This window comes from Epinephelus lanceolatus, chromosome 10 (genome assembly GCF_041903045.1).
Source record: "Epinephelus lanceolatus isolate andai-2023 chromosome 10, ASM4190304v1, whole genome shotgun sequence".
Lineage (NCBI taxonomy): Eukaryota > Metazoa > Chordata > Actinopteri > Perciformes > Serranidae > Epinephelus > Epinephelus lanceolatus.
In genome coordinates, this window is record NC_135743.1 from 2265001 (window position 1) to 2285758 (window position 20758).

General features: G+C 41.3%; 2 protein-coding genes across 6 annotated transcripts in view; both read left to right on the forward strand.

Annotated features, from left to right (window-relative positions):
* The window catches only part of dcst1 (DC-STAMP domain containing 1), an 11561-nt gene extending 9574 nt beyond the window's left edge, over positions 1-1987 (forward strand). The window contains exon 13 of the mRNA XM_078171272.1: positions 1-1987. This exon is cut by the window's left edge and continues 1648 nt beyond it. The gene's annotated coding sequence lies outside the window, so the exon portion shown is untranslated.
* A 1523-nt stretch (positions 1988-3510) lies between these two features.
* Positions 3511-20758, forward strand: part of adam15 (ADAM metallopeptidase domain 15) — a 37718-nt gene continuing 20470 nt past the window's right edge. For 4 of the 5 annotated variants that reach the window (XM_033640805.2, XM_033640806.2, XM_033640807.2 and 1 more), the window contains exons 1-5: positions 3512-4160; positions 7860-7951; positions 19488-19564; positions 19638-19716; positions 19811-19887. In XM_033640805.2, the coding sequence (XP_033496696.2) occupies positions 4007-4160; positions 7860-7951; positions 19488-19564; positions 19638-19716; positions 19811-19887 (479 nt within the window). In that variant the 5' untranslated portion in view covers positions 3512-4006. Of the gene's footprint in view, positions 4161-7859; positions 7952-19487; positions 19565-19637; positions 19717-19810; positions 19888-20758 lie in introns of all 5 variants that reach the window. The other variant, XM_078171270.1, reaches the window with a different exon arrangement.

A 20758-nucleotide genomic window follows, 5' to 3' on the forward strand; every position in this document is an offset into this window, starting at 1 on the left:
TCACTGTGATTATGCGTAACTTTAAGCCTTAATAATTAAATGTGTGAGTAGCACCAAAAAACCAAAACGTTGACGCCCAAAATGCCGAACTTGAGACTTCAAAACAGGAGTCCACAAACCTGTGTGTGATGTCACAGTGGCTGCGTCCATTATTTTAACAGACCTTGACAGGTGTTGGCAACCTGCAGGTGTTTAGCTCCTCCCCAGTGGCTACCTGTGACTTTGATAAAAAAGACAAAAATCACGTTAAACTGAATAACAGCTGTTTACTTATTTATTTTTATTTTTTAACATTTTCATTCTTATTTATCACTGTTGTAGGCCTAAATAAATTCTTACATTCTCTGCCTGTAAAAATGTGCACTTAGTTGTAACATTTCGTCAACTAAACCGTGCGTCATACGTCCACAGCCTGGTGCCTGTTCCTCTAAACTCCCTGTCTCGGCTAAAAATGCATTCCAAATCCATAAAAGTTAAAATCTCGGAGGAAAATACAGAATTAATAATGAGTAGACACATTTGTTTGTTTTTACCGCCAACGCTGCAAAGTTAAAGTACCAACTGATCATCACAGACCACTGCAGACGAGCCTGGTGGTGAAACATTATTAAATGTTCATTTAGACCTATGTTTATGTCAGTACGCTAATTTAGACTAAATACACAGTGTTAGCATGAGGCTCAAATATGTTTTGCTGCTCCAGGCAGATTTTTCTGGATTACGTTTTGACAAAAATGGCTCTTTTGATAGTTCAGATTGATTTTCACTAAAAACCTCAGAGTTGAGTCTGGCTTTGAGGAGAGCTCAGATCAGTTTCAGTTCAGTTTTAAATACTAATGTTTGAAAAGGACTGTTGTTAAATGAGGTCCCCAATCAATCAATAAATCAATATGTTCACTGTTGTCCATGCAGGAATGCAAGGAATTCAAGGTAACAAAGCATGATGTATTGATTTACAAACATTCACTGTGTGTGTGAGTTTTAAAACAGGAACACACAGAGAGAGAATTTACAGTTTGAACACAGCACAAAGATTTAATGAGAAGAAACAAGACAACTAAACTTTCTTTGAAAACTGTCCAGCAGGAACTCAACTTAACACTCAGTGTGTGTGTGTGTGGGTGTGTGTGTGTGTGTGTGTGGGATCACATGGTCAGATTAGATATGAACAGAAGAGTTATGTAACCAGCTGATCCTCAGCAGCACGTGCAGCGCTCGCTTCATCCACAGTTTTAATCTCTTCTACAAACTGATGCTGGATCAGTCAGCACTCCTCTGAGTGATGATGTCACCAGGGTCTCTGTGACCTCTGTGACCTCACAGACCTGTCGTCCTCCTGAACTCATCACTCAGCCGTTGACCTGCAGTCACAGTAAAAACACTTTGTTACAAACTTCATTTATATTCACTGATGGATCACTGAGAGGACGAGACATCAGCACACACACGTCAGTTACTGCAGCTCAAGAGTCGGACCGACCGAATGTACTGAAAGTATCTGAAGTAAAAGTAAAGTAGAAGTTGGTTGAGTTGATTTATAATATTTAGAGAAAATAAAATGTTAAATCCTCCAGACTTATGAAGACACTTCTGAGCGTCCTAAACCCTTTTTTGTTTTGCAGAGAATACTTGAAAATGTCTGAACTGAATTAAAATAAATAATAAATAAATAAATAAAATCATCATCTAAATCTCGCAAAAAGAAAAAATAAAGCAGGAGGCTGCTCTAAAAATACTGAAGAAAATTATTTTAGAAGAAAATTTAAATTTGATCATTTCAAATAAAATATAAATGCCAAACTAAAATGATTTGATGATGTGTTTTTCACTGGAAAATGAATTTTGTAGGACAAATATGTGTTGTGTTAAAAGTAATCAGAAATCCGGAATTTGTGATTCGTTACAGTCACTCTGATGTGACGAAGAGAGAACTACAGAAGTAAGAATAAGAGTTTGAAATACAAGCATGTTAAGTAATAAAATAAAATAAAATGAAATAAATAATAAATTAAAATTAAAAAGTAAAATACAAATATGCATTATGCTACAATGTTTAACACTAGTACTTAAGATATCAGAAATAAAATATATATCTTCACTGTGTTGAGTGTGTGAACATATAAAAATATGTGCTACATCACACTGTATAAACTCGTGTTAGATTCAGAAATATTAAATATGTATTGTGCTATAATGATTACTACAATCTCAATCTCATCTCATAAATATAAAGAATAAAAAAAGCCTCTGAGATGTGGAGAAGAAGGGTTTAACTTGTGCTTAATATTGTGTTTATATGCAATAAAAAAATGAAAACACATGAAACACAAAGTGATAAAACAACAAAGTAAAAGCAGTGATTAAAATAGTTCAGTATGACGTCAGTGAATCTGAACAGTAATCACTGCAGACAGGAAGAGGTTAACTCTGCTGAGGAAATACCCTGTGTGTGTGTGTGTGTGTGTGTGTGTGTGTGTGTGTGTGAGAAGTCACTCAGATGTGCTGAAGCTGCATCCAGTTATTTTATTTCCAAAATAAAATAAAGTTTGTGAGATGAATTTCAGGATGCAGCTGAAGACAAACAGTCTGTGGAGTGTGTTACATTACGTATCACACAGTCTGTACATGGTTTAAACTTCAACATGCAGTTAATATATATGATACTTACGGTCTGTTCACACTGTAGAAGTGCGTCCAGACTAAAATCACATAGTTTTTGGACTTTGTTGTCACAGACTGCAACACGCTGCTCACAGCTGGAGGGAAATTAATATATAAGTACATTATTACATTATACTACAACCAATACACATGATTTTATCTCCTGTGACCTCACAGTCATGCCTCCATTAGACTATATTCTTAAATGCCATAAATTTAAACAGTCAAAATAAACGTGTTTAATAGGATTTATTTATCAACAACCAGCTAATTAGGATTTTGGTTTACTTATAAATAGTTATTATTGTGAGTGTAAAGATTAAGAGTACACCGTATAGATAAAAATAAAAGAGGGAAATTTGAGGTTTGTGATTTTGGGCTGTATAATAAAATTCACTTCACTAATTTGATTTATGGAAAGACTCATTGAATGTATACATATTTTAAATTTAAGTTAAATTTAAAGTCTTACCTGACTGTAATGGAGGCTGATGAGCAGAGGTGTATTGTGGGTGATACTTTGGAATGTAAAGAAAATGTTTTTTATTACAGTTTTATTTTGCTGTTGTGCTTTAACTTAAAAAGATATTGAGCCTCTTATCTACAAAAATCACGGTAGATTTAATTTTTGATTTTGATTGGAAAGTAAGCAGGTTTTGATGACGTCTTTATATCATATTATAATTAATTAATAGTTAAATTATTCAATTGATTATTATTATTAGTTTTATTATCAAAGTGATTTGGAATTAATAGTCAAATATAAATACAAGGTAAATTGTTGTCAGTCGTTTTTATTTTGAAGGCTGTCAGACTACTTCCGTTCTAAATCTTGCTAGCTCCGGTTAGCTTAACGCAGTTAAATGACGTCTCCGTTAGCCCACGGTATAAACACGGGCGGTCCGGTGTCCTCCGTTAATTAGTCGCGTACAGCGCTCTCGGGACGGATGAACCAAACTGTCCGGTGTCCGGTTAAACACAGCCGACATTAACGGAGCCTCTCAGGCCGGTGTGAGCGTTAGTTTCTGGGGCCAGAAACTGTTTTTAAGAGAGCTACGCAGATAACGGTCCGAACCAGAGAACCGGGCTCCCTGCCCGCTACATTCACCCCGAATTAACGGTCACTTTCCCCGCGGGTGGTCCGGTGTAGCGGCGGCTCTGACCCCGCTTTGTTTCTGTGGATGTTACCGGATCAAAGAAGCACCATGGAGTTTCTCTGGAGCCTCTCCCGGTGCTTGGACACGGTGAGGTAACGGGAACGGGACCAGGTTGCTTCACACATACACACACACTCACTCACACACACATCAGAGAGCAGCAACCTGTTGCCGGTGACGCAGAGAAGATGAACGGAGCTGCCGCAACGATCCTGCTGCTGCTGCTCAGCGGCCGTGCTGCCTTCACTGCTGCCCGGTCCCTGAACGCACCGCAGGACGGAGAGGTTCTGCCTCTGGACGGACAGACGGACGGTACCGACAGTCTGACAGCTGCTGTGACAGGTACACACGTTAACGGTTACCGTGAACCGGCTGACGCTAACTACAGACACTACTGTGTGAGGAGGGGAATTATTAAGAAGCTGTAATTCATTAAAACATTAAGTTAATCTGTTTGATGTGACGGATGAAGTCTGTCTGTGTCTGTGACCTTTGACCTGATTGAATGCTTGCCTGTTGTCAGGGTAACCTAATCTGACACTAGCAGCCTCTCACTCAGCTGACTGCTGTGACTGTAACTGTCTGTACTGAAACTAGGGCTGCAAATAACCAATATTTCTATGATAGATTAATCAGCCTGTTATCTTATTGATCAATTGATTAATTCATCAATACAAGAAAATCAGAAAATAGTGAAACATTCCCTGTTAAATAACTCAGAGCTCAAAGTGATGTCTTCAAATAGTTTGTTTCACCTGAACACGTCCAGATATTCAAAGTTATTCAGTTTATTAATATGTACGAAAGAAAAACATCTCACATTTTAATTCAGTTGTTATATCGTAAACAACTGGACGTTAAAACGTCATCAAGAAATTCAAACAAGTCCAGTTGCCTTCGATATAGCACTAGAATATGTAGAATATATGACCTTCACATAATCCGCTCCAAATTAATCTATATTTTTAAAGTCATTACTAAAAGTGTGTGTCATATAAAAACTAAAGTGATGGTCAAAGTTGTCACAGTGAAATTTAAGGTGTGCTGATGGATTCACGTCATCACCTCATGCATTGAGTAACATTACAAGTTAACGTTCCACCTTAAAAGTTGCCAGCAGTTGGCCCAGTTTTCTCTGATTTCAGATGTCGTGACATATTTAGGTAAGAGATAAAAAAGGTAAAAAAGTCGACTTGGGCTCAAACTGAAGTTTATCAACTTGGAAAGTTTTCTGCGTACAAGTGAAGCAGAGATATTAAACACATAGTGATGAAAAATAGTCATTTTTGGTGAGAAGCAGAGAGTCATTTTTTTTGTTTGTTTTTTTGGGGGGATGTGTGATAATTTAAAATAAAATGGCAGCGAGCTCCAGAATCTTATTTTGCTACTTTCTTCTGTGTCAGGATACTCTTTACCAAAGTTCATACTTGTATGACTGTTTATCCGGTGATCGTACCCTAATATTTGCATTTACATAATTTCGCCAGAAACATGTCTCTTAAGGCCCTGACACACCAAGCCGACGGTTGGCCATTGGTCAAAGTCGGGCCGTCGGTGAGTGTCTGTCGGCCTAGTTTTTGTGGTATGTCCCACACCATCGGCACTTCGGCGTCGACGGCTTTTCGGCCGATTGAGCGTGTTTTGTTTTTTTTTTTTTTTTAAGATATTTTTTGGGGCTTTTTAGCCTTTAATGTATAGGACAGACAAGCGAGAGAGGGAGAGACATGCAGCAAAGGGCCACAGGCTGCGGCAACAGCCTTGTACATGGGGAGACTGCTCTACCACTAAGCCACTGACGCCCCCCGATTGAGCATGTTGAATCGGCAGCGGAGCTTGTCGGTGAGAGAGATCACTCTGATTGGCTGTTCAGGTTTTATTTCCTCGCCCCTGTAGCGAGTGAATCTGCCTGTAGTGAAACCGGGGCTAACCGGTGCTTCCTCCTCAGGCTCCACTTCACTCAGCTGCCCGAAACCGGAGCTAGCTGGGAGCGGCTAGTGGTTTGTTATTCAGGTTAAAGTGGGAAGAAGCAGCGGGTTTATCGGGCAGCTGAGTGAAGTGGAGCCTGCGGAGGAAACACCGGGACCGTCTGGATGTAATAGTCCGTGGAGGTGCTGCGGTGCTCGGCTGCACAGATAGGAAACCCCTCGGCTGACAGGATGTACCACTCTCTCACTCTGCTCTCTCTCACGCAGGCGCAGAACGTACGTGCTACTTGGCTGTCGGATGTAGTCCGTGTAGTGTGTTCAAATGCAACTGACACAGGGCGACGTGAGGCGACGTAGACGATGCAACAGTTGGCTTTCGTCACCGCTAGTTCTTTGATGTCGGTTTGGTGTGTCTGCACCTTAAAAAGGGGTTTTGGGTCCCCTGAAACGAAACAACCCCAAGCTGTGGGTGCACGTTATCAACTTGTGATGGCCCAGGGTATAAACAGGCTAACAGGAAGCAATAATGATGAAACGATAGCAGATGATTTTATACCTAATATTTATAATCATGATTTTTGTCTAGTCATTTTATTAACTTTTATTGTATATTACTGAATTGTTTTATTTTATGATCTATGGAAACACTGCTGCTTTTTTTAACTGCGTCTTCTCAGGTGTCCTTGAGTGCTCTGAGAGCGTCCTATAAATAAAATGCATTATCATTATTATTAGAAAACATAACGAGGGCAGGACCTGGCTCCAGGCCGAGACTATTCGCTGATCAAAATAGCTGACAGATGATTTTCTGTCTATTGATGAATCACTGCAGCTTTACTTTGGAGTCTTGAAACTGACAAACAAAACCCAACTCAGTTTTATTAGTTTATAGTTTATTTAAGAAGAGACGGTGCACATTAATAAATACACACAGTTAAAAAATGCCAGAATTAACCAAAGGGCTTTTTCATCTGTAGTCCCTTTAATCTATTTATTTATTTAATCTTTATTTAAACAGGAAGTCCCATTGAGACTGAAGAGCTCTTTTACAACAGAGACCTGGTCGAGGCAGCAGCCAATCAGAACACATTAAAATGCAACTAATACAACATATAAAACAAAAATCCACAGTAAAACAACAACTATTAGTGTCCTCTCAAGAAAAACAAGCACATGTCTCTGTCACCATATTCTTTATGATGTGTTTATAATTTAGATCTTTTTGAGGATTGTTTCATGACCATGGTGCAGAGTAGGAAAATACAGTTTTCCTCACATCTGTTAAAACCAGATGTTCGTTAGAAAGCAGCCATAGCTGGAAACTACCAGAGCTGACACACAGCAGGGTTCAGAGGTCGGCTGGGAGTTTGACCAGTCCTGCTTTAGAGATAAAAATATACCAGTGCTGCTGTCTGTGAGTGGTCAGTGACGTCCAACACACCAAGTCATAATGAGAAGTGATGTGTCAGGGACTGTCCTGGATCAGTTTGTTGACTGTGTGTTTTCCTCGAGTTTCTGTGTGACCTCAAACTTCTCTTTAATAAAATTAAAGTTGGATTCAGATGACATCATATTTATCTGGACTCTGTCACGACGGGCACTGTGTCAGATAAGTTGATTATAGAGTTATAATTTCGACTCTCGTTAAATCAGTTAACTATTAGGTAGTGTTAGATGTGTGATGCTAACAGTTAGCCCCGTCACTGTGTGTGTGTGTGTGTGTGTGTGTGCGCGCGTGTGTGTGTGTGTGTGTGTGTGTGTGTGTGTGTGTGTGTGCAGGTGATACACTGAGAGAGGACGGTTGGAGTGAATCACTGCGCTGTGATGAAATAATGTTTTAACCATTTTAAAGACAAAAATGATTAAAAATCAAAACATGGTGATCAGTGTTGTTAAGGACACAAATAAATCAGTGTGATTGGAAACAACAAGACTTTATATTTATTTAGAATTTCTTTGTCATTTCTTAAAAAAACAAAACAAAACACGAATACCTGAATTCAAAAAATAAAAGCTGAATACCACCCAACAAATTTTCCTACCCAGTTTACCCAGTCTGTGTTACCAGTTTACCCAGTCTGTGTTCCCAGTTTACCCAGTCTGTCTGTGTCCTCAGGTGTGGACAGATGGCGGCGCCCCCTGCTGCAGAAAACTCGTCCCTTTGTCCTGGTGGACGGACGAAGGCGGAGCCTCACTGAAGCTCTACAGGTCAGAGACATGAAACCTCGTATCTCTAACAGGTCAAAGGTCAGGACTTCAGACCAGTGATGATGTCATACTGGGATCACACTGGACGTCTACTGGTGTATTGCTGGTATTGTACTGGTGTGTTACTGGTGTATTGCTGGTGTTGTACTGGTCTGTTACTGGTGTGTTTCTGTGGTCCTGAGCTCAGTCTGGTTTCCATCAGACTGCTCTCTGGATGTTTTGAATGGGTGGAGTGTGCACTCACATACTTCCCTTCCTCATTTGAGAAAACAAAAGCACATGAAGTTCCCACACACCCACCCACGTGTTACCATGGTTACCTGATGGAGGCATTTCAGGGTGTGACAGAACGTCTGTGTCAAAGCCTCATGGGAGTTGTAGTTGTTGATGCTGCGGCAGCACAGTGAGCAGGTCCTGGATCAGTTTGTTGCACATGTGTCAGCTGTCATGGGTGTTGGTTTAAGAAGCGCTTGATTTGATACGATGCAGAGTTTCTCTGAACGGAGCATTGTAAACGTTGAAATTGCATCAGTCATGTTGTTTTATTGTGGGAAGCCAAAATTGTGATTGAGATTATTGTTTGATTTGTGCAGCCCGAGAGAGAAGACAAAAACAGATGACTGATAAGTTTGTTTGTCAGAATATTGTGAGGCGTCTCAGACGAAGCATCAGTTGTCGTCCACAACTGTTGCACCTGACGCCGTTTTCATTCCTGATGCCTTGCAAGTGTCGGGTCGCGCTGATATTGTGCAGTCTGAACACTGCAGAACTGATCAGACCTCGTATACACTGAGACATCTGTGTGACGACATTAGATCAGACTTGATATTAATATATATGAACTCTATATGTCTACCTTCTCTTTCTTCTGCAAACTATAACTTTGGTTTGAAAGCAGCAACGACCTTCAGTCCTCCTTGACCCTGGACACGACTCTGTGGGTTTGAAACAATGAAAATGCTGCAGAGATCTTTGTTAAAATTAGGACTGCAATGGTATACTGATTTTAAGGTTTACCATGATATGAAAATTGACGGTTATCATCACACTGTGTACATTTGCTTATCTACAATAATGAAAAAAAATACAACTGAACAAAGAACATCACCTTTATTTTAGTTCTTTTCAGAAGGGAAACTTTTTACACATAAAAATGTTTCCAAGTTTCAATTTTAGTAATAAAATGTTTGTTCAACCAAAAATAATCCTTCAGTTTTTATCCTTAAGGGTCGTTCTGACTGATGATAATTATAACTTGTAATACCATAATGTTTTCTGAGATGATTATGACACTGTGAAAATCTCTTAACGCTGTTAAAAAGAAGAGTTATTCAGTCTTCACTGTTCAGCACAGAAACAGACAGTATTTTTATTATGAGGAAATGAAGAACAGATCATCGTCTTGAGGACGGACAGGAAGTTATGTCTTAATTTTCTCCTTCATTCATGAACAGACAGTTTCCTTCACGGCTACAGTCAGTGTGTTTCACTGAAATAAGAAAGAGGAAGGAAGTCCGAGCGTTGACAGTTTTCACCAGGAGTTTCCTGCAGGAACACTGAAATCTGAGGAAGGGGGGAGTGTTGGAGGATGGACACTTCCTGTGCAGCTGACAGCAGCTCTTAGATCATTTCCTGTTAAATTCCCCCCACCCTCACCCACCCTGACTCCACCCAGCTGGGAGGAAACAGGGAGAAAGAAGGAGAATGTGTGATGTAGTGTGTTAAACTAAAGGAGCAGTCCGCTAAATTAAACTCTCCTCACTGTCACAGGAACGGATGAACCCTCTGCTCTGAGGACGTCTGAATGATTTAATACTTTCTAACTGATCTAATGACGTCATTTATTGGGTTATTGGCAGAAATGGACTATGGTATAATAAGTCTGTTTTCTTTAGTGTGAAATCACCCAAAAACCAAACACTGGCTCCAAATAGGGACATTCAGGTTTTTGCGTCAGCCACTTTAAGCCCGGTCTCCACCAAACTCTCTCAGTCCAGCACCCTTGAAGCCAACAGTAACCCTTCAGACTAGGGGTGTAACGGTACACAAAAATCTTGGTTCGGTACGTACCTCGGTACACAAGTCACAGTTTGTTTGTTTTTTTCCGGTACAGTAATGAAAAAAATAGGCAACTATTAAATATCTTTTACTTATTGGTAACCTTATTAAAACATACCACCACAGCAGTTAACTCTTTTTACACAATTTTTGAATGAAACAAATATATATAAAATCCTGCTTTTTCACATTGTTTGAATGAAAATAGAAATATTAAAGTGAAAAATAAAATCCTGCTGTTTTTTTAACACATTTTTTTGAACAAAAAATATAAATATACATTTCTGCTTTAACAGTTTTACTCAATTAAAATAAAAAGTATAGTGCAGCTGGTCAGCTTTAAAGCCTGCTCAGATTCAGTTTTACTAGGAACTTACTTAGCTTTCCCACTTTGTTAAAGTGCCGTAAACAAAACATGCTTATATCTAAAGTACAGCTTAAACAATTTTACTCAACTCCAATGGCGTTGGTTATTTCTTTAGCACGATGGTCAGGGAAACGCTCTTTCTTTTTAAACGACGACGATATCGTAGTTTGCACCAGATTGCTTTTTCTAGTCGTGCCGGTTAACGTTCAAACTCAGGTGGTGTCGCTTTAGATGCATTAGCATGTTAGACGTGTTTCCAAGTACATACCCGACCGCTGTTCTGCAGTGTCGGCACACTGCTTTTGTCTTGTCCACTTGTTTATTTCCATCTTCGTATTTTACCCTGAAACCAAAGTGTTCCCAAACGGAGGACTTAAGGTTTGCGGGTGGGTCTTCAGGTTCGTCAGGCTCACTTGCCATGTTGTCACAATGCGAGAATGCGCTGCACAAAGTGAAAGCGGAGATTTATGGTTGGACTCGGTCCATCACTCAATTATGTCCGTCGGGAAACTAGATATTGTAAATGGTTCGGCTCGCAAAAACGGAATTAAAATAAAACAAAATAAAATAAAATAATGTCCTGCGCCCAATAATTCGGTACAGGGTCGTGCCAAACCGAAAGTCGCGTACCGAACGGTTCGACACAAATACATGTACCGTTACGGCCCTACTTCAGACTGATTCAAATAAAATCATACTGAACTGAACTGAACTGGCCTGAACTGAACCGGACTGCACGGTGCAAACTATGCTGTAGTTAGCAGATTTTTTTAACAGTGAAACAGCTTTATTCAGTGTTTGTCCCGGTTTTAATCACCTGGTCTTTTTGTTAGAAGGTCCATTTCAGCTGCAGCTCGGTATGGCACGTTGTGTCTTAACTGATAGTGGAAACGCAAATCGGCACAGCATGGCATGACTCAACTCGGCCAAAAGTGACGGTGGAAAAGGCCCAAACATTGATCTGCACAGTGGATGCAACATGTGTCCCATCTGTTGAGCACTATTGCCTAAAAATGACTCCCTGCACATCTGTGCCCTGCTCTACTCAAAATACCTAAAACACTCGCCTTGAAAAAGTTTAACCCCAAAACATATCTTACAGTACCAGGTTACAACAGAGACAAACCAACCCTCTGACATCACTGACTAGGTTGTTGAAAAACAGCTGCAACATACAGGTGAAAAAGGGCTGTACCATCTAGTTTTTAAGCAAATCTGGGTGAAAGTTTAACTTCAGTGAGGTAAAAATCAAATAAACCACAGTCATCAGTGTTTCATCTCCACTTCTACTGCTCTTGTATACTTTCTATTTTTATTCATATTTTTATTTTATCTGCTTCTAATTATTTAGTTTTTACTTTTCTTTGTGCTGCTGCAACACCTGAATTTACCCTCTGGGGATCAGTGAAGGATTATCTTATGTGATCTTACCTTAAATCGATTAATCAACAAGTTATTTTTAGAACAAAGATTTCCTCGTTGCGTCTGTTTTCTGTGTTGATGTTGGACTGTGGGACAAATTAAGATATCTGAGGGTGTAACGTCAGTTTGTCTGAGACTCAGACGCCATTTTACAAACTGTTGCTGCTCTTTGTTTACTGTTACCAGGAGAAATGAACTCTTAACTCCCAGCCTCCCTCCTCCTCCTCCTCCTCCTCCTCCTCCGCCTCCTTTCTTCTTCTTCTTGTGTTGTGGTCGACGGCTCGGAGCCTCGCCCAGAATCTCTGCAGCTCTGACATCATCTGGAGACTGAGCGAGAGACATGACCTCACCAGAGAGAAAGAGAGTTTGGGGGAGAGGAGGAAGCAGTGTGTCGAGGAGGAGGAGGAGGAGGAGGAGGAGGAAGAGGAGGGTGAGGGTGGTAACAGATGGTGAGAGTGGGCGAGAGCGGCTGTAAAACACAGCAAGGGCTAGAGTGATGACAACATGAAGCTTCACATGAATGAAACCTACAGTCTTAAAAAATACAACATTCAAATAAAATCACAGCCACTGACATAACTGACTCCTGATTGGTCGGTCAGAGTCAAAGTGAGGGTTAAATAACACAGTTACAGAGAGAAATGTTGTGCTTCTTCTTTTAATGTGAGTTCTCAAACTGTAAGAATCCAGAAATGATTCAGAGGAAGACGTTTACGAACAACAGAAGGTTAGCGACCCGACTGGAGCTGCAACGAACAGTTAAGTCAGTGTTCATTGATCAGCAGAATCAGAATCAGCTTCATTGGTCGACTGTGTGAACAGGAACTTGTTGCTCTCAGTGACAATGTTTACATTCACAAAATATTCTGGTTTTTACTAAGCTGTTCACATTGCTGATGAAAATGAAATTTACCCAGGGTTTCCACACATTTGTTTATTTGTGGTGGCCCGCCACGATTAAAACATCTGCTGCCATCTGGAGCTGGACTGTTCATTAGGAGCACTGTTGGAATATATAACCGTTCAGTTGCTCCACGCTCTCGTAGCACAGAGTGACTCTGGGTACAGACGGAGCAGCAGAACGTCAGGCGCAGTGAAAGTGAGACTTAGGCTGCTGTCAGCCCTAGAGTGGTCTCCTTTGGACTCATGTTGTTCCAAAGTTGTATAATTGCCTAGAGTTGGTTCGTGTTCTCACGGCAGCATTTACAAGAGGACCAGATCAAATGTCTTGTGTGAGAAAGCTGCTCTTGATTGGTCAGAATTTCCATGTGGGAAAAATCCAGGAAGTAAAGCAAACGTTGAAGAAGAGTACACTTGCAAGATAAATGTGACACTTTCTAATGTCACAATGGAGGGACAACTACGCAGGTTGATTTTAGCGCTACTCATCGTGGACTATATTGCTGTCATTGTTCATTTTAGTCAAACCATACAGTTTGAAAACGAGGCGCGGCTCCAACTAGAAAACAATGTTTTGATGCATTGGATGTGCTGAATGTGCATATTAAGGCAGTACAGGAGGAGGTGCACATTAATAATCCTCCAGGACTGTAACATGCTCATGTTTAACCCAAACAATGTGTCATGTGATTGCAGTTGCTTCACATCCAGGTCGGAACACCTTCTCACCACAAACCAACCGCACCAGAGTTCCTTTGGAACCGGACTGAGACCACCTCTTCAAGAAGGTCTCGGTCCGGTTGTTTTGGTGTGTTCACACCAGCACAAACGAACTGCACTGAGGGGGCAAACCAACTAGAGCTTGATTAAACTGAACCAAACAGGGCAGGTGTGAAAGCAGTTACTCCTCTCATCTACCCATCCAGCTCTGATTGAATCGACTGATCAATCTCCACTCCACGACTCAAACTCCACAAACTGCTGCTGAGGAAAAAAATGTGCTCATTAAGAGTTCTGCCTGTGCTGCCTTCATGGACCCACAAAGAGAGAGGAGGCACAGACGGAGACACAAGGACACAAAGGCAGGAAAAAAAGAGAAGTAAAGTAATGAGAGGTCCTGCTGTGGATCGGACTCAGCTCTGACCTGTCGAGGCTCGGACACAGGACCTCTGTACATTCCACAGATGCTCGATAGGATTGGGATCTGGGGAATTTAGAGGCCAGGTCAACACCTTGAGCTCTTTGCTGAGTTCCTCAGACCAGGCCAGCTGCACATTTTCCAAAGCGGGCCCCGTCTTTCACAGTAATTGGGGGGGGGGGGGGGGGTTGGGCCCAAAAAAATGCCCTCCAATGAATGATTAGAGAAAAGTGAAATCAAACATTGCCTGAAGAAATTACAGTGAGGTATCACATCATCAGAACAAATCATGAGTTTACAAATATTACTATAATTAAATATGGGTCAGTTGTGTGCAGAACTGAAACAGTGTGAAGAGTATATTCCTGTCTACTCTGAGTTTTCCAATTATACCCAAGTAATAGTAGAAGTAGTAAATAAATTGTTTTAATTGATCCCATTAAAGGATCAACCAGAGACTTTTTCATGGACCCCTCCTTGGCGTTGTGCTGGGGTCATCTGTACCTTTGACCCCTTCCCTGATGGCGGTCCTACCTTAGCCCATTCCTGAGCAGTTTTTGTGGTGTGGCATGATGAACAGTCCTGCTAGAGAGGCCACTGACATCAGGGAATGCCGTGAGAGGGTATGAGAGGGTCTGAAATGGTGTTTGGGTCGGTGTTGTATGTTCAGTGGCATCCACATGAGTCTGACAGGAGTGGCACCTGGTGTGGTCTTCTGCTGCTGTAGCCCATCTGCTTCAAGGTTGGACAAGGTGTTGTTGCTTCAGAGATGGTCTTCTGCACACCCTGGTTGGAACCAGTGCTGGCATCAACAAGGCATTTTGGCTCACTGGATATTTTCTCTTTTTGGGACCATCCTCTGTAAACCCTAGAGATGGTTGTGCTGAAAATCCCAGTAAATACTCAGAGCAGCCCGTCTGGCACCAACAACCATGCCACGTTCAAAGTCACTTCAATCACCTTTCTTCATCATTCTGATGCTCCGTTTGAACTTCAGCAGCTCGTCTTCACCATGTCTACATGACTAAATGTAAATGAGCTGCTGACACCTGATTGGCTGATAAGATATTTGTGTTAATGAGCAGTTCAACAGATGTAACTAGTAAAGTGTCCAGTGAGTGTATATACACACAATTTGCCATGTTTGTTCACGTGATTATCAAAATATTTGCTGATTACTTTTCTGTAAATCGACCAGTCACTTCAGTTCGAGAAAATTGATCTCAAATCAGTTTTTAATCCATAATTGAACTGATTAGTGTAACCTGTGTTGTTTCTCAGATGTAATTTTAGTTCCTGGAATTGGTCTATTGAACAGGACAGCAAAGTATATTTTTTACTATTAAACGATCTTTTGATTATTTCCTTGTTTAATTCATCATATTGTCTCCCTCAGTTCAGTGTTTCATCTGTAAATGTTTGTTTGTCGGACCAACACTCAGAAACTCAAAGATATTCATTTAATTAGGATAACACTGCTCAGGTTTAGAGGCTTAATCAGGGAATGTTTAGCATTTTTTCTTCAAAGTGACTCAAACAATTAAGTGGTTATTAAAATAGTTTTTGTTAATTGGATCATTGTTTCAGCTGTAATGTGCTTACTGAGCGCTTGTTTTGTCTACACAGAGTTTAGGTCAGTGAACGCCTCCTCGCTGCTGCTGTTTGAGTGTGTGTCACTGTGAAGTTTATTAGGGTATTTACAGTATCTCGTTCTGAACACACACTCGTCGGTCCGACAGCTCCGGGATCAGTTTCCTGTGCGAGCTGAGCCACAGTATCACAGTCACACCCACCCAGCTGCACCCAACATGACTCAGCTAACAAACACCCCCCACCCTCGCCCTCCATCCTGCTGCACAATGACTTGACCCCACCACAGCATAAAGTACAGAGAGGGTGGAGAAAACAAACATGCCTCAGAGGGGAATTTTGTTCATTTTAAAGGAACACTCCACCCAAAATCTCCTCAATTAAATATCAAACACAGAAGCCTGCAGAGCCGGAGGTCGTGTCCTCAGTCGAGTTCAGAGTCTGGTTTTAAAGGCTGATGCTCGTCATGTTTGACTCAATACATGCAGAATATTTCTGTTTCTGTCAAAATAGAATAAAATATAAGGAAAATAAAGACATCAAGAGCCACAGAAACATTTAAACTACATTTAAAAATTACATTTAAGCCATTAAATATGTTTAAATCTAATCTTTATTCTGCACTTTGCTGCTTTTTGCACCTCTGGTTAGAAGCTAAACTGCGTTTGTTGTCTCAGTTCCTGCACTGACAATAAATCTAATCGAGTCAAAATGAATAAATAAAATCTAGAGGAAATTAAAATGATCTGAAAATCATGTTTTTCAGTGGCTCAAAACTTCTCTGGGAAAGTTTGGACCCGTCAGTGTTTCTAACATCTTGACTGATCTGACATAAATCTAGTTTGAGTGATTTTTAAAATACAAAACCGTCAACTGGTGTTCACACAGTGGTGACAGAGTGATGCATCCTTTCACTCACAGACAGTCTTTGTGTGATTACAGACAGCAGCGGCTCATTAACCAGAGAACTTTTCATTTTACTGAATTAATGTTGATGATCTACAACTGATCTGATCAGCTGCCACTGATCATGCTAACCAGCGTCACTCGGCTGAAAATAAAAAGCCTATCGTGGGCCAAATCTGGCCCGTGATAGGCTGCCAGGTGGCCTGCTGTTTTCTAATTCACAATAAATATAAACTGATTCACAGTGGTATTTTTTGTACTGTGAAAGAAAATAAGGTGCCAGAGTGTGTAAAAAACATTAAAATAGAGCTTGCTAGGAGAGGATCCCCTGAACCCTCCGACACACGTCTAGGCTCAGCCCCACGTCTTAAAATCCTAGAAATGCCCCTGTGTACACCTGACTCAGAGGCGACTATTTCTGCCTCTTGGTGAAGATGAGTGAGGACAGCAAACGTTGAAACGTTGAAAACAGGCAGTTCATTTATTATTTATACTGATAGGTATTATCAGTGTTTGTTTATTAACTGGCCCTCGGCCCCCTGTAATGTTAAGAAAGTCACTCCCGGGAAAAGCCAGTTGAGTATTTCTGCTGTACACGTCTTCTGTTGCTCTTTGTTAATTTAAAGACTGAGAAGAGCTGAGAGGTTTGACAAGAGGGTCGTAGCATCTGAGCTTTTTGTACTCGCGTATTCTGCAGATCCAGAGTCTTTTTTCAGCTGACGTTTGACTTCCACTGATTGATTAACTGCTGCCAGCTGATAATAATAAGACAGGGGTGTCCAAACATTTTGAATGGGGGCCAGATTAGATAATGTGAAAGTACATGTGGGCTCTGCTGCTGCTCGCATCATACGGGTTATTAAAATTAAAAATCACGCAAATGAGACAAACTGTTTCATCTTCACATGTCTGTTTCCATGACATCAGAGGAAATGGATTTATTGTGTCAGACTTTTAAAACCCCTGTAAACATGTCAGTGTGAGTGAAATGGTCCTGCAGTGAATGTGTCACAGTGGGACTAACACACCCAGATCATGTGACTCCTGCATGTATACAGTCAATCAGACCCAAACTGGCCGAGGCGCTCTGAGCATGCTCCACAGTTTCCGCCCCGGGCTTTGACCCGGAAGTCCAATAGCATTAAATGTGTAAGAGAAGAAGAAGCCGGTAACAACATGGAGAAATCTACATCCAGAGTCGTGACTTTTTGGACGGACCAAATGTACAGAGCTGTAAAGTTGTCCACCATGGTAGCAGTTAGCTGCTAGCTAACCGTAGCTAACTTGTTTCTCCATTGTTTGGTCTGTGACTTCTCTGCTGCAACCATGTCTGATACCTGACAGGAAATATCTGCTGTTAGCTTTGTTTGCTGGTTTACCGTCTGTTTATGAAGACACGTGTTCTGCCCGCGTAGCTCCTACTTGGTGCACGTTTTCAAACTGTATAAGAGTCCTGCAGTTGTTAGCTGAGCAGAAAACAATGAAAAGTATGAGCTTGTTTGATTAACCAGTAACATATGGGGCCATGTATGGTATAGTTTGAACAACAAGCCGAGGGCAGTTTAAAGTTGGTCCGAGGGGTGTGCTTTGGACGTGCCTGATTTAAGACATGATTGTGTTCATGTTCCTGAAACACAATCAGTGTTTATGTGTTAAAGAGATGCAGCGAATAAGGAAGGAATAAGGAAATGAACAAAACTTGAGAGAAACACTCTCTAACACATACACACACACACACACACACACACACACCTTGACTTCCTGCTGAGCTGAGAAGAGAAAGCGAGCAGGCGTTGGACAGGAAGTGTCTCCTCTTCAAAGAGCGGCTCCATTAAGAGGCAGGAAAACACACTGATTGGATAACGGATGTACTTATCCCCGCCCACATCCTAAAGGACCAGAAAGGGGAAGTGACAAAATAAAAATGGTGGAAACAGGCGAATTCCCACCGGACACGTCCCGGATCATTGAACCAGACTGTGGTGAAAGAAGACGCTGCAGAACTCGCCTGAGAGTCATGTTTTAACGTTTTCTTCAGTATCACAGTGATCCAGTGATAAATGTCGGTACGTCCATCTATACACTGCTGACAGGAGCTGCTGATGCAGTATTCAGCACACTTTAAGTGTAAAAAAAAAAAAAAAAAATCAGGATAAATAAAATGACCCAGTTGTCAGCCAAGATAAAAAACGTCTGTTTTTCCCAGTAAATTTGAAGAAAGTTTTTTTTGCCATCCAGGACTTTACATCCTTGATGCAGTTTAAGAGGACATTGACAGTGCATGGATCATGAGGTTTGAGCAGGAGATATATCTGAGTTTTGTCAGCATAAAAGTGGTAGGAGATATTATATTTTCTAAAAATAGACCCTAGGGGAAGCATAAACAAAGAAAATAAAATGGGGGCCTAACATGGAGCCTTGTGGTACGCCACAGGAGATGAGTGCAGAGGAAGAGGAAACAGAGGCAGGTCGGTTTTGTAGGTAGGAGGAAAACCACTGTAGGGACAATCCCTGAATGTCAACAACATGCTTAAAGCAGTCCAAGAGGAGGGAGTGATCGACTGTGTCGAAGGCATCCGAGAGGCCTGTAAGAATTAGTTCTGTGTTATTTTCTGAATTTGGAGACAAGAAAAAATCATTTGGGGCCTTAAGGAGGGCAGACTCTGTGCAGTGGTGCTTCCTAAAGCCTGCCTGACTCAAACTTGTCCAGTATGTTGAATTTGTTCAAAAAGGAGACAAGCTCAAGGTGCTTCTGAATCTCTTGCAGCAGGAAGGAGTCCCTTGTTACTCTACCATCATGCTTAAGAGCTTCTTCATAGCGAAGCTTACAGGAGGCTTCCACATCGGATACTTGGGCCCGGATCAGAGTGCACTTGTCATTCCAATTTGTTTGATTAGTGTGAACATGGTGTAACATACCCAGGCCAGGTTTGTCGAACTGTGCCTGGTTCCACCTGAAAAGGTGGTCTCGATAATGACTTAAAAAAAGGTAGCACTCAGCGAGTAGAGTTGCAAAGGCAGCGCTGCCAGTCTCCGTATGTGTCTTGTGTCCATCTCCAGTGTTCCTCCAGAAGTCCTCCGTCTCTTGTCCTTTGTCCACTCAGTGTTGAATCACCTCAGTAAATAAAGGAAATGTTCTTCCTGTGTGTTTTCAGGACGGTCACCCCGACAGGCTGCAGTGTGGACTGGAGATGGGAGGACGTCTCTTCCTGTTGGACCTGGAGAAGAACCAGTGAGTGTGATTTACAGTGTGACATTAAACACAACATAAAGAGTTAGAGATGTGACGTGTCGTCTGTCTGCAGCGACCTGCTACCCAAACCGCCCAACGTCTTCTACTACCTGCCCAACGGCACCGGAGTGTCTGTGAGAGCCGACCCTGTGGTGAGTCAGTGAACGCACCGCCGTCCGTCCTCAGACTGTCTCTGTTGTGTTTCTCAGCTGTGACAGATGTTTGTGTGTATGTGTGTGTGTGCAGACTCACTGTTATTACCACGGCAGCGTCCGAGGATTCCCTCAGTCCAGAGCGGCTCTGAGCACCTGCTCCGGACTCCGGTCAGTACTGATACACACACAGTACTAATACACACAATACACACACTGAGTACTAATACTTGTAATGTTACTCAATGCATGAGTTGATGACGTGAATCCATCAGCACACCTTAAATTTCACTGTGACAACTTTGACCATCACTTTAGTTTTTATATGACACACACTTTTAGTAATGACTTTAAAAATATAGATTAATTTGGAGCAGATTATGTGAAGGTCATATATTCTAATCCTCACTTCCTGTGGGCTACAGCAACACTAAACCCCTGAGCTTGCCTGAGAAGGACTAAATGCACAAAGCTGCTATTTTTAAATATCCCATGGAGAGAGACTCTCACTGCAGCCTGTTCTATTTTGTTGTGAAAATGTGGGCGTGCAGCCTCGTTCTGTGGACGATAAACCAGGTGCAGACTTCCATCTGTGTCACCGCTGATGAGGAAAACTCAAATACATCTCAGACATCGTTCCTTCACAGACTCAAAAGAACTCTGACAAACATGGTGAATATAGTCCAGATATATATGAAACTTTGCCTTTAAGGGTTTTGGCAGAAGGTATTTGTTTTTCAGTTTCTCTGAGCTGTGAGCTTATTTTCCTGTCCTTCAATTGTGAATCTATAGAACACCCTAATTTGAAAAACTTTAAAAGTAATTCTTGTTTGGGATGTGAAAAGGTTTTACCTGAGAGATCCAACACACCTTTCAACATCCAGCTTCATAATCCAGTGTGTCTGATCTCATGAAGTCTGGACTGAAAGCAACAGGAGGAGATCTCGTCATATTTTATATTTAGTCTGAAAAAAAAGAGACAAACAGAGAGCTGCAGATATTTGTTAACAGGATGGAAACCTGCTGAATGTATTCATTGATG